Below are 13,540 nucleotides of genomic sequence, written 5' to 3'. Positions count from 1 at the left end.
AACCTAGAAAAGTCAAAGTTGACTTATTTCCATTGTGTTGCATGGCCATACTGGGTTAACACTTCCTTGTGCTTAGTAAGTACGCTTATTTATGTAAGTAAGTAAGTAACGAAGTGCTAATTAATTTACAGGTTTAGCACTTCTGAAATATACTGATCTGGCATTGTTCACTTGGGGAAGGACTGTTGAAGTAAGGAATTGGAGGCATCTTCCCCTTCCTTGGATCAAAGCTAATTACCTCCCATTTGACAGGTGGTGTATGACACCTATAAGTTAATGTTAATTAATGAATGTATGTAGGGTTATTGGGTTGTAGCTTCTCTTCCCTTTAGAGAGGTGCCATGGTGCTAGTGAAAGGCTCTTGATCCAAGAAATTGTTGCTATGGCTTACGTAACATTAAAAAGGTGTACTTAACTTAAAACAATATTGCTGAATAACAAAAAAGGCACAATACCGTGACTGGAACGATACACAAATAACCTGTACATAAAAGAGAGAAGCTTACGACAACGTTTCGGTCCGACTTGGACCTTTTACAAAGTCACACTAACCAGAAGTGGAGTAGGACGGCTATATTTAGGCAGGAAGAGGTGGTGGTAGTAGTAGTAGTAGTACAAGAATGGTATATAATACCGACAAGATGAAATCAAGACACATGCGCAACACCCGGGCATCCCTATCGTAGACGTTTCGCCATCCAGCCAGCCACTGGATGGCGAAACGTCCACAACAAAGACACCCAGACGCCGCACATGTGTCTTAATTTTATCAGTAGTAGTAGTAGTAGTAGTAGTAGAAGAGGTAGTAGTAGTGGTAGTGGTAGAAGTGGGGAATAAGGAGGATGAGCCAGTCAAATACAAAGGAAGGGGAGCACTGCAAGAGAGCTAGGTGCCCACAGAGGGAGAGCAAGTGCACAGAGGTGGGTGGAAGGGGAAGTGGTGAAATAAATGAAAAAGGAACAGAAACACGAGACAGAAGAGAGAAAGACAACCCAGAGGAGAAAAAGGAAAGAGGAAAGGGGAAGAGGGAGAAGAAGAAAAAGAAAAAGAAAAAATGAGGAGTCAGGTTAAGCCACGGGTGTTCTGAAGTTTGGAGCATTTTACAATGTAGTGGGAGAGGAAGGCATCTACAGAGACGAAGCCAGGGCTAAGATTCATACAAGGAAAGTTGTGTATTAGAGAGGATTCCACTCTTTCCCTTTCCTCTTTCCTTTTTCTCCTCTGGGTTGTCTTTCTCTCTTCTGTCTCGTGTTTCTGTTCCTTCTTCATTTATTTCACCACTTCCCCTTCCACCCACCTCTGTGCACTTGCTCTCCCTCTGTGGGCACCTAGCTCTCTTGCAGTGCTCCCCTTCCTTTGTATTTGACTGGCTCGTCCTCCTTATTCCCCACTTCTACCACTACCACTACTACTACCTCTTCTACTACTACTACTACTACTACTACTACTACTGATAAAATTAAGACACATGTGCGGCATCTGGGTGTCTTTGTTGTGGACGCTTCACCATCCAGTGGCTGGCTGGATGGCGAAACGTCTACGATGGGGATGCCCGGGTGTTGCACATGTGTCTTGATTTCATCTTGTCGGTATTATATACCATTCTTGTACTACTACTACTACTACCACCACCTCTTCCTGCATATATATAGCCGTCCTGCTCCACTTCTGGTTAGTGTGACTTTGTAAATGGTCCAAGTCGGACCGAAACGTCATCGTAAGCTTCTCTCTTTTATGTGCGGGTTATTTGTGTAATATTGCTGAACTAGATTTCCATGTCTTTGTACTAGACATAATCCTCAAGGTAGCTGAGAGATGGCCAGTGTGTTAAAAAACCTAAGTTGTGCATATTGTTCCCTCTAAGGTGGTACCTTGTTCCCAGGAATTAGATCTGCTGTATAATCAGCGAGATTTAAAGTTTTAATCCCTCATATGAAGTGGTTTATTTCTTATTTTCTGTACTTTTAGTCCAGCCGCAGCTGAAACATCATATTGAAAGGTTTCCCGTTTAGGTTTTTGTCGACATGCCATTGTTTACCTAACTGAATAAGTTGATGACATAAGATTCGGTTTGATATAATAAAAGTTCACAATCTTAAACAACTGAGTGGTATTTTGATTTTATGCTTTAATTTTGTGTATAACTATAATTTATAGTTCTGTACATGTAATAATGAAGTACAGTTGTGATGGTGCTGATAAAAAAAGACTGGTGGTAATTAGTGAAAATTCAGATGTACGAAGCATGATTCCTATGCATAGGCATCCCAGAACGTATTGTTACCTGTATGTACTTTACTGTACATGATGTGGTTTTCTGTGATGGTGACTCTAACTCTTGCTGTATTGTGGTGTTGGAATAAATATCAGAGGTGATGGACATTGTAGATGAGAATTTTACCTCAAAAAATATACACGTATTGTGGGATAGAATTTTATCGTAACTAAATCAAAACAGTGCAGAGCCAATAAAAGGAGCAGTTCTATGATGAACACAGCAGACAAGAATACAGTATGTCCTCATTGTTCCTGGTTTTGGCTAAATGTGCATATTTTGCATAAAAATAATTAGAATACACTTGTATAGCAATGTTTACAGTACTAACATTTGTGAATTAACTGCATTGTATAGGTACAGTAGGTCCCTGGCTTATGATCGAGGGCATTCTTGAACCCATTAATGCTGTATAGCCCTTGTGGCTTAGCACTTCTTTTTTATTATAATAATAATAATTGAACTCATTAATGACTTACGAATGCTTGTATGCAGCTACAAATGTAAATACAGTGGAACCTCAAAAATCGAACGTATCACATATCGAACGTTTCGAAAATAGGACCATTTTTTTGGACAAACTGTGTCCCTATTATCGAACGCGCCCCTATTTTCGGACCTCCGGGTACGGGACCTGTCTGCCGCCCGCGTCCCTGCGCAGGCGCCGTGAGCAGTCTAGCTTTGTTTATGCTTGAGTGAACACTAACCTGAGCTCTCATTCACGCATTTTACGATTATTTCGTTGTGTTTAGTGCTTGTGGGACTGTGAAATAAGCTGCCATGGGCCCAAAGAAACTTGCTAGTGGTACCCCTGTGGTAAAGAAAGTGAGAAACACCATAGATGTGAAGAAGGAAATAATACAGAAGTATGAGAGTGGTGCGAGACTTGTTGAGCTTGCCAGGATGTATGGGAAAAACAAGTCGACCATCGGTTCTATCCTGTCAAAGAAAGAACAAATCAAGGAAGCTGATGTTGCGAAAGGTGTTAATATAGGGAGTGGATGAGGTGCCTTCTTCAAAGATTAAGGAGATTTATGCCAAGTGGAATGATGTCCAAATGTTTGTGCAGAAGTACCACCCTGAGCAAGCTGAAACAAGCCATCTTTGCGACAAGTTCAGTGACAGAACCATGTCCTATTTTAGGGAAATGTTAAAGAGGCGCCAGAAACAGAGGACTGTGGACAGTTATTTTGTGAGACAGGGGTCCAGTGACTCTCAAGCTGGTCCTAGTGGTATTAAAAGACAGAAGGGAAGTAACCCCCAGAGAGGGCTTTACCTGAAGTCCTCATGGAGGGGGATTCTCCTCCCAAACACTAACCCCAACTCCCTCTCTCCTCCTCCCTATCTTCCAGATGCCATCACCAGTCTTCAATAAAGGTAAGTAAAAATGTTATTTTATATGTATTACTATACATAATTAAAAACTATAGTATTTGATGTATGTAAAACTGTAATTAATCTCTATAAAATGTATTTTTGTGTGAATATTTTTGGGTTTCTGGAACGGATTAATTGTATTTCCATTATTTCTTGTGGGAAATATTGCTTCGAATTTCAGACTTTTCGAATTTAGAACTAGCTCCTGGAACGGATTAAGTTCGATTTTTGAGGTTCCACTGTAGTGTATTCCAACAAATTATTTTTGATAAATAGTTTTCTTGGTAAATTTTATTTTTTGCTAAATCCATTCATATATTGCATACATATATGGCTTTTATATATTGTATGTATGGAGAGTTCATGTTCATATTGCAGAGATTTGAAAATAACTGTGGGTTCAATAATAAAAATTTTGTTAAAGCTAGTTATATACTGTATATGTTATTTTCTCTTATTTTTATATTTACCACTTGAATTGATATTTTGTGTATGTTCATGTGTGTTAGGTTGACATTTGTTTGGTTAAGATAAGTCAGGAACTCTCCATGGGGAAGTGAAAAAGAATTCTCCGTCCTTAAGCCATGTGTGTTGTAAGAGACGACTAAGGTGCTGGGAGCAAGGGGCTAGTAACCCCTTCTGTATAAATTACTAAATCTATAAAAAGAAAAACTTATTTTTTATTTTTTGAGTGACATTACATTAATTCCTTTCATCATATCTGGGACACAATAACCTTCAGCATACCATATGTCCAGGCACCTTGTACCCTCACCATAACAGTGAATGTCACAGGAAGGGGGTGGAGTACATGGGATGTAGTATGGTGTGGGTGATGAAGTACATTGTAAGTGTGGTGTGGATCCAGTTGTTCTTATTCTTTTAATATTTGTTTTACAGTGTATTAGACCTCCATTATGACTGTCATAGATCTAGTCTATGACAGTCACGATAGAGATGCTCCCAATACCATTAACAGATATAACTTGTATTGACTCTCATGGCTAAAATGGTTCCCACTGTCAGAGAGAGAAACTTTCACAGATCTCTTTTTTATGAGATATCAAACCAGCAGGCTGAAGATGTAGAAAATGTAAAGGTTCTAGTGTGCTGTGTTTTAATTTCTAAGGTTTTAAGAAAGTCACAAATAAAAATTGTCAGACAGTTATTAAAATACCATGAATTACAGTAGTTTTTATGCTTGTACAGCATAAGACTGAGCCAACTTGTTTTCTTGCAGATGACCCACATTTCACTGACCTGGTTAGACAAGCAGAAACGTCTATAGAAAGTGGAATATACCCAGAGAGAATATACCAAGGTTCCAGTGGTAGCTACTTCGTTAAAAATAGCAATGCAGTGAGTATATAAACTATTACAGTTGTAAAATTACAATAAATTTGTGTAAACATGTACTTTATATTGAACGTCTGAGAATGTAACATAGTAAGAATTAGTTAAAGGTCCTTTTAAGGGGCATGAGCTCTTGATCTAAGAAATTAGAGCTCCCCTACCCCAGAACAAAAGCTGATTACCATTCTCCCAATGCTATATGACCCCCTACAGGTTTAATCCTTTTCCATGAATGTAATAATACAGTGGACCCCCGGTTTATGATATTATTTCATTCCAGAAGTATGTTCAGGTGCCAGTACTGAACGAATTTGGTCCCATAAGGAATATTGTGAATTAGATAGTCCATTTCAGACCCCCAAACATACACGTACAAACGCACTTATATAAATACACTTACATAATTGGTCGCATTGGGAGCTGATCGTAAAGCGGGGGTCCACTGTAATGTGAGAATTTTTTTTTTATTATTATTATTATCATACTGGCCAATTCCCACCAAGGCAGGGTGGCCCGAAAAAGAAAAACTTTCACCATCATTCACTCCATCACTGTCTTGCCAGAAGGGTGCTTTACACTACAGTTTTTAAACTGCAACATTAACACCCCTCCTTCAGAGTGCAGGCACTATACTTCCCATCTCCAGGACTCAAGTCCGGCCTGCCAGTTTCCCTGAACCCCTTCATAAATGTTACTTTGCTCACACTCCAACAGCACGTCAAGTATTAAAAACCATTTGTCTCCATTCACTCCTATCAAACACGCTCACGCATGCCTGCTGGAAGTCCAAGCCCCTCGCACACAAAACCTCCTTTACCCCCTCCCTCCAACCTTTCCTAGGCTGACCCCTACCCCACCTTCCTTCCACTACAGACTGATACACTCTTGAAGTCATTCTGTTTCGCTCCATTCTCTCTACATGTCCGAACCACCTCAACAACCCTTCCTCAGCCCTCTGGACAACAGTTTTGGTAATCCCGCACCTCCTCTTAACTTCCAAACTACGAATTCTCTGCATTATATTCACACCACACATTGCCCTCAGACATGACATCTCCACTGCCTCCAGCCTTCTCCTTGCTGCAACATTCATCACCCATGCTTCACACCCATATAAGAGCGTTGGTAAAACTATACTCTCATACATTCCCCTCTTTGCCTCCAAGGACAAAGTTCTTTGTCTCCACAGACTCCTAAGTGCACCACTCACCCTTTCCCCCTCATCAATTCTATGATTCACCTCATCTTTCATAGACCCATCCGCTGACACGTCCACTCCCAAATATCTGAATACATTCACCTCCTCCATACTCTCTCCCTCCAATCTGATATCCAATCTTTCATCACCTAATCTTTTTGTTATCCTCATAACCTTGCTCTTTCCTGTATTCACCTTTAATTTTCTTCTTTTGCGCACCCTACCAAATTCATCCACCAATCTCTGCTACTTCTCTTCAGAATCTCTCAAGAGCACAGTGTCATCAGCAAAGAGCAACTGTGACAACTCCCACTTTATGTGTGATTCTTTATCTTTTAACTCCATGCCTCTTGCCAAGACCTTCGCATTTACTTCTCTTACAACCCCGTCTATAAATATATTAAACAACCACGGTGACATCACACATCCTTGTCTAAGGCCTACTTTTACTGGGAAATAATTTCCCTCTTTCCTACATACTCTAACTTGAGCCTCACTATCCTCGTAAAAACTCTTCACTGCTTTCAGTAATCTACCTCCTACACCATACACCTGCAACATCTGCCACATTGCCCCCCTATCCACCCTGTCATATGCCTTTTCCAAATCCATAAATGCCACAAAGACCTGTTTAGCCTTATCTAAATACTGTTCACTTATATGTTTCACTGTAAACACCTGGTCCATACACCCCCTACCTTTTCTAAAGCCTCCTTGTTCATCTGCTATCCTATTCTCTGTCTTACTCTTAATTCTTTCAATAATAACTCTACCATACACTTTACCAGGTATACTCAACAGACTTATCCCCCTATAATTTTTGCACTCTCTTTTGTCCTCTTTGCCTTTATACAGAGGAACTATGCATGCTCTCTGCCAATCCCTAGGTACCTTACCCTCTTCCATACATTTATTAAATAATTGCACCAACCACTCCAAAACTATATCCCCACCTGCTTTTAGCATTTCTATCTTTATCCCATCAATCCCGGCTGCCTTACCCCCTTTCATTTTACCTACTGCCTCACGAACTTCCCCCACACTCACAACTGGCTCTTCCTCACTCCTACAAGATGTTATTCCTCCTTGCCGTATACACGAAATCACAGCTTCCCTATCTTCATCAACATTTAACAATTCCTCAAAATATTCCCTCCATCTTCCCAATACCTCTAACTCTCCATTTAATAACTCTCCTCTCCTATTTTTAACTGACAAATTCATTTGTTCTCTAGGCTTTCTTAACTTGTTAATCTCACTCCAAAACTTTTTCTTATTTTCAACAAAATTTGTTGATAACATCTCACCCACTCTCTCATTTGCTCTCTTTTTACATTGCTTCACCACTCTCTTAACCTCTCTCTTTTTCTCCATATACTCTTCCCTCCTTGCATCACTTCTACTTTATAAAAACTTCTCATATGCTAACTTTTTCTCCCTTACTACTCTCTTTACATCATCATTCCACCAATCGCTCCTCTTCCCTCCCGCGCCCACTTTCCTGTAACCACAAACTTCTGCTGAACACTCTAACACTACATTTTTAAACCTACCCCATACCTCTTCGACCCCATTGCCTATGCTCTCATTAGCCCATCTATCCTCCAATAGCTGTTTATATCTTACCCTAACTGCCTCCTCTTTTAGTTTATAAACCTTCACCTCTCTCTTCCCTGATGCTTCTATTCTCCTTGTATCCCATCTACCTTTTACTCTCAGTGTAGCTACAACTAGAAAGTGATCTGATATATCTGTGGCCCCTCTATAAACATGTACATCCTGAAGTCTACTCAACAGTCTTTTATCTACCAATACATAATCCAACAAACTACTGTCATTTCGCCCTACATCATATCTTGTATACTTATTTATCCTCTTTTTCTTAAAATATGTAGTATTACCTATAACTAAACCCCTTTCTATACAAAGTTCGATCAAAGGGCTCCCATTATCATTTTTATAGTAATGAATATGAATAACAGATGTATGTCATTTGCATTTTGTTAAAAAGCAAGACATAAATACAGGTACGTTTCAAAAACTGGATAATGTAGAAAATTATTTTTTCTTTACAGAAAGTCATTGCTGTATTTAAGCCTAAAGATGAAGAACCATATGGTCGCCTTAATCCAAAGTGGACAAAGTGGCTACATAAAGTATGCTGTCCTTGTTGTTTTGGTCGCTCTTGCCTCGTTCCCAACCAGGGATATTTGTCAGAAGCTGGAGCCTCGCTTGTTGATCAGAAGTTACAGCTCAATGTTGTTCCTAAAACTAGGGTAAGTAATACTGTACTGAGGTGTTTTGGCATTTGTAGAATAATAGAGGCTGTTTTTTTTTTTTCATTAATAAACTTAAAACTTTGTTCTTATTGGCTGTTTCCAACCAAAGTAGACTGACTCAAAAAAAAAAAAAAAAAAAAAAAAAAAAAAAAAAAAAAACATTCACATGAACATCATTCACTCAAATCCTCTCTTGCCAGAAGTGTGCTGACATCACAGTTCAAATGACCCTCTAAACTACAATATCCCCATCTCTCTTTAAAACTGTAGTGGAACCTCGGTGTTTGAACTTAATAGGTTCCTAATTGGTGTTCAAACTGCAATAAGGTTGATGTCCGAAACAGTATTTCTCTGACTTTAATTATCAGACTTGCACACTGCAGGATGTTAAACTAACTTTTCCAAAAGTCTCTTGAGAGTTAGGTCAGTGTCAGAGGTCACTCTAAAGCACTTTTTCAACATTCCGGCTTGTTTGAGGTCCAGTACGTTTGAACACCGAGTTCCACTGTGTTAGATAAGTATATATGCACAGGGGGGCAGCATTTCTGTGGGTTGCAGCCCCCATGAGGACCATGAGCCTGGTCAACTTTAAATGACTGATGGGCCATGTACTAAATTGTCTGAGAAACACTTCATTAGATATTAATTTTTAATGAGTGTTTTTTATTCAGTAAAATTTTGGTCCATCCTAGACCATTAAGTCATGACTATGTATAATGGTCTAGGGCTGAGTTTTTAAACATTAATCTCTAATTTTGGGTTATTTGTAAATTGTTTCTGCCATGGTATTGTGACATTTGTAAATTGTTTCAGCCATAGTATTGTGACTTATTCTTCCAGAAAATTTTAGTAAGCCATTGTACATGTTGTGTAGGCTATTGGAACCTCGGTACTTGAACTTAATTTGTTCTAGAAGGCTATTCAGATGCCGATCTATTCGAGTACCGAATGAATTTTTCCCAACCAATTTTCTTTTTGGTTGACCATGATTACTAATCTTCATAGGCCCCATGGTGACGTATTTATACAAATAATATAAAAACACCAAAATGTGTGAAGAAACACGAAAAGGTTTGCAGCAAAGTTCTCTCAGGTCGTGTTTGTTTGGTCGAGTGCCAACCAAATGGTCAACTACTGAGCGATTTTTTTTTTTTCTTTTTTTTACCGAACAAAGCGTTCACATATTGAATTGTTCGATTAGGGAGCTGTTCGAGTACCGAGGTTCCGCTGTACTTCCAAGGCACATCAAAGTGGCTCGCTAGAATATTTTTGAACTGGATCCCTAAGAATGGTACTGAAGACAAAAACAAAGTGTAGGCAGTGTGCAAATCTGAGCACGACAACATTCCAGATGTATAATTTTATAAGTTTAGGATTTTTATAAATGATCATTTGTTTCAGTATGAATTTAACCATTAATATAACTTTCCTGTGTGCATTTCAGGTCGTGAAATTAGCCAGTGAAACTTTCAATTATACAAGGATAGATCGTGAGAAATCTAGAGCGAAAAAGTTGGTTTCTGAAAGATTTCCCAAAGTAGGTCGGCATTTCCACAGAATTGGACTTCCCCCAAAAGTTGGATCATTCCAAGTGTTTGTGGAGGTGGGTAAATTGTGTTGTTACAGTAAGGTTTACTCTTGAGAGGAGGTACTGTACCTTGATGTTGAAGGGCTTTTGATCCAAGATATTGGAGCTATCCTCCCCTATCTTTGGATCTAACCTGATCACCTTCCAATCTTCAGGTATTGTATGAATTCTACAGATTCAATGCTTCCCTATGACTGTAATAATTAAAAAAGTATTGAAGTTAGGTAGATGTTTTAATGTTAGAGAATAGTGTAAATAATTAAAACCAAAGAAAACCTGCAAATATTTAAATTTTTCAGTGAGCATGAATGATTTGTAGAGTGACTGTTCTGCTGAGCTTATGCTTCCACTGCCTTGGACATATCAGTACTTCATGGTGCATACCAACAAATTAAGTTATCCATTTGTTTTATATTACACATTCATAGGCCATCCAGTCAATTGTATGATCAAAATCAACCACTTAATCATGAACATGGAAAACCCCTGGTTATGTAGAGCATTTCAGATTAGTGCCTCTTAGAGCTGAGTGTGAATGTGAAACCACTCAGGTATTTCCCTTTTATTTTTTTTACTAGTAATCATGCATTTTATAATGATTTCTTCCCATTGGAAAAGGCATATGACAGGGTGGATAGGGGGGCAATGTGGCAGATGTTGCAGGTGTATGGTATAGGAAGTAGGTTACTGAAAGCAGTGAAGAGTTTTTACGAGGATAGTGAGGCTCAAGTTAGAGTATGTAGGAAAGAGGGAGATTATTTCCCAGTAAAAGTAGGCCTTAGACAAGGATGTGTGATGTCACCGTGGTTGTTTAATATATTTATAGATGGGGTTGTAAGAGAAGTAAATGCGAGGGTCTTGGCAAGAGGCGTGGAGTTAAGATAAAGAATCACACATAAAGTGGGAGTTGTCACAGTTGCTCTTTGCTGATGACACTGTGCTCTTGGGAGATTCTGAAGAGAAGTTGCAGAGATTGGTGGATGAATTTGGTAGGGTATGCAAAAGAAGAAAATTAAAAGTGAATACAGGAAAGAGTAAGGTTATGAGGATAACAAAAAGATTAGGTGATGAAAGATTGGATATCAGATTGGAGGGAGAGAGTATGGAGGAGGTGAATGTATTCAGATATTTGGGAGTGGACGTGTCAGCGGATGGGTCTATGAAAGATGAGGTGAATCATAGAATTGATGAGGGGAAAAGGGTGAGTGGTGCACTTAGGAGTCTGTGGAGACAAAGAACTTTGTCCTTGGAGGCAAAGAGGGGAATATATGAGAGTATAGTTTTACCAACGCTCTTATATGGGTGTGAAGCATGGGTGATGAATGTTGCAGCGAGGAGAAGGCTGGAGGCAGTGGAGATGTCATGTCTGAGGGCAATGTGTGGTGTGAATAAAATGCAGAGAATTCGTAGTTTGGAAGTTAGGAGGAGGTGCGGGATTACCAAAACTGTTGTCCAGAGGGCTGAGGAAGGGTTGTTGAGGTGGTTCGGACATGTAGAGAGAATGGAGCGAAACAGAATGACTTCAAGAGTGTATCAGTCTGTAGTGGAAGGAAGGCGGAGTAGGGGTCGGCCTAGGAAAGGTTGGAGGGAGGGGGTAAAGGAGGTTTTGTGTGCGAGGGGCTTGGACTTCCAGTGGGCATGCGTGAGCGTGTTTGATAGGAGTGAATGGAGACAAATGGTTTTTAATACTTGACATGCTGTTGGAGTGTGAGCAAAGTAACATTTATGAAGGGATTCAGGGAAACCGGTAGGTCGGACTTGAATCCTGGAGATGGGAAGTACAGTGCCTGCACTCTGAAGGAGGGGTGTTAATGTTGCAGTTTAAAAACTGTAGTGTAAAGCACCCTTCTGGCAAGACAGTGATGGAGTGAATGATGGTGAAAGTTTTTCTTTTTCGGGCCACCCTGCCTTGGTGGGAATCGGCCAGTGTGCTAATAAAAAAAAAAAAATTTCTTCCTATGTATGTACATACATGTACGGACTTTGTATCTGCAAGCTCATGTGTGCATGCATGTACACATTATACATGTACACAGTATACATCCGTGCATACATAATTAGTTTGAGCATAAGTATGAGTTTTGTTTTCAGGGCTTCAAAGATGCTGATTACTGGCTACGGAGATTTGAAGCCGAGCCTCTAGGAGAAACAACCAGCAAACAGTTTCAGCTACAATTTGAGCGCCTTGTTATTTTGGACTACATAATCAGAAATACAGACCGCGGTAATGACAACTGGTTGATAAAATATGACAAACCAGAACTAGCCGATGAAGGAGAGGGTGAGGTGAGAGGCTGAAAGCCATTTTATTATGTCATAAATTATAAAGTGTTCCGATGCAAATATGTATAATACAGTAAGCTTTTGATCAACTGTTGGTGGCATGGGTTGTCCACTGACAACCCATGTCACCAAATTATAAAGGTGTGTTGTACTCAGATTTTGCATTGAACTTAACTGCAGCTTGTCATTCCTATATTTTATGCATTAAATGATTCTTTAATGCTTTATGGCACATAATATAATATGTTTTATTGAATTTTTTCAACTGTGCTGCAACACAGTTGCATGAAGTCACATTGTAAGTTTTCTGTACAGTATTAGCATGTTCTCTCTCTCAATATTTTTTTGCTTAACTTTCAGGACTGGTCACTGGTGAAACCTCCTGAAGTCAAAGTGGCTGCCATTGATAATGGCCTCGCCTTTCCATTCAAGCATCCTGATTCATGGCGAGCCTACCCTTACCATTGGGCTTGGCTTCCTTGGGCCAAAATTTCCTTCAGTAATGAAACCCGAGATCTTGTCCTTCCATTGCTGTCAGACATGAATTTTGTCCAAGAGCTTTGTGATGATATGTATAAGTTGTTTCAGGTGAGACTGAAATAGTAAGCCTTTTGCAGATTGTTACTGTTTCTTCACAGATAGCTATTTTGAATTTCAGAAAATTGGTAGGCGAGGCTGTGTACCTGATATGCTTAATTACACGTGAGAACACTAGTTCAAGAGCTGTGTACGTAATAATGCGAGAACACTGAGTGAAGCAGTGTGTAGCTGATACACACACATATTTTAAGAATAATTTAAAAGAGAACACTAGGAGAGTTGTGTACCTCATATACATTACATGTTAGAACATTAGAGTAAGCGAGGCTGTACCTTTTATACATAACACATATGAGAACACTAAGGGAAACTTTATAGACCTGATACTACACATTACGTCAGAAGAAATTTCCAGGAACTAGAATGGACATTGTTGGCTTAATATACTCACTATCCTAGAAGAAGCCATTTGTGATTATTTGTCTTCATGTTACCACTGATTTTGCTTAAAAAATCTTAGGTATTTTGGTGCTGTTGGGTTATGTAGAGTGTAAAATTTAATTCCAATTATAGGAAAAGTTTGGTAATGGAGTTATAAATCATCAGAATAAACTAATTTAATAACACATGCATAATGTCTGTGTTTA

General features: G+C 39.2%; 1 protein-coding gene across 4 annotated transcripts in view; it reads left to right on the top strand.

Annotated features, from left to right (window-relative positions):
- The window catches only part of Pi4KIIalpha (phosphatidylinositol 4-kinase II alpha), a 70,062-nt gene that overhangs the window by 46,137 nt on the left and 10,385 nt on the right, over positions 1–13,540 (top strand). For all 4 annotated transcript variants that reach the window (XM_053798073.2, XM_053798071.2, XM_053798072.2 and 1 more), the window contains 5 exons: positions 4,893–5,011; positions 8,279–8,479; positions 9,927–10,085; positions 12,162–12,356; positions 12,714–12,941. In XM_053798073.2, coding sequence (XP_053654048.1) covers positions 4,893–5,011; positions 8,279–8,479; positions 9,927–10,085; positions 12,162–12,356; positions 12,714–12,941 — 902 coding nt within the window. The remainder of the gene's footprint in view (positions 1–4,892; positions 5,012–8,278; positions 8,480–9,926; positions 10,086–12,161; positions 12,357–12,713; positions 12,942–13,540) is intronic.

Source organism: Cherax quadricarinatus, chromosome 93, assembly GCF_038502225.1.
Source record: "Cherax quadricarinatus isolate ZL_2023a chromosome 93, ASM3850222v1, whole genome shotgun sequence".
Classification (NCBI taxonomy): domain Eukaryota; kingdom Metazoa; phylum Arthropoda; class Malacostraca; order Decapoda; family Parastacidae; genus Cherax; species Cherax quadricarinatus.
The sequence above is the reverse complement of the archived record's forward strand: the minus strand, read 5'-3'. Positions and strand labels throughout refer to the sequence as shown.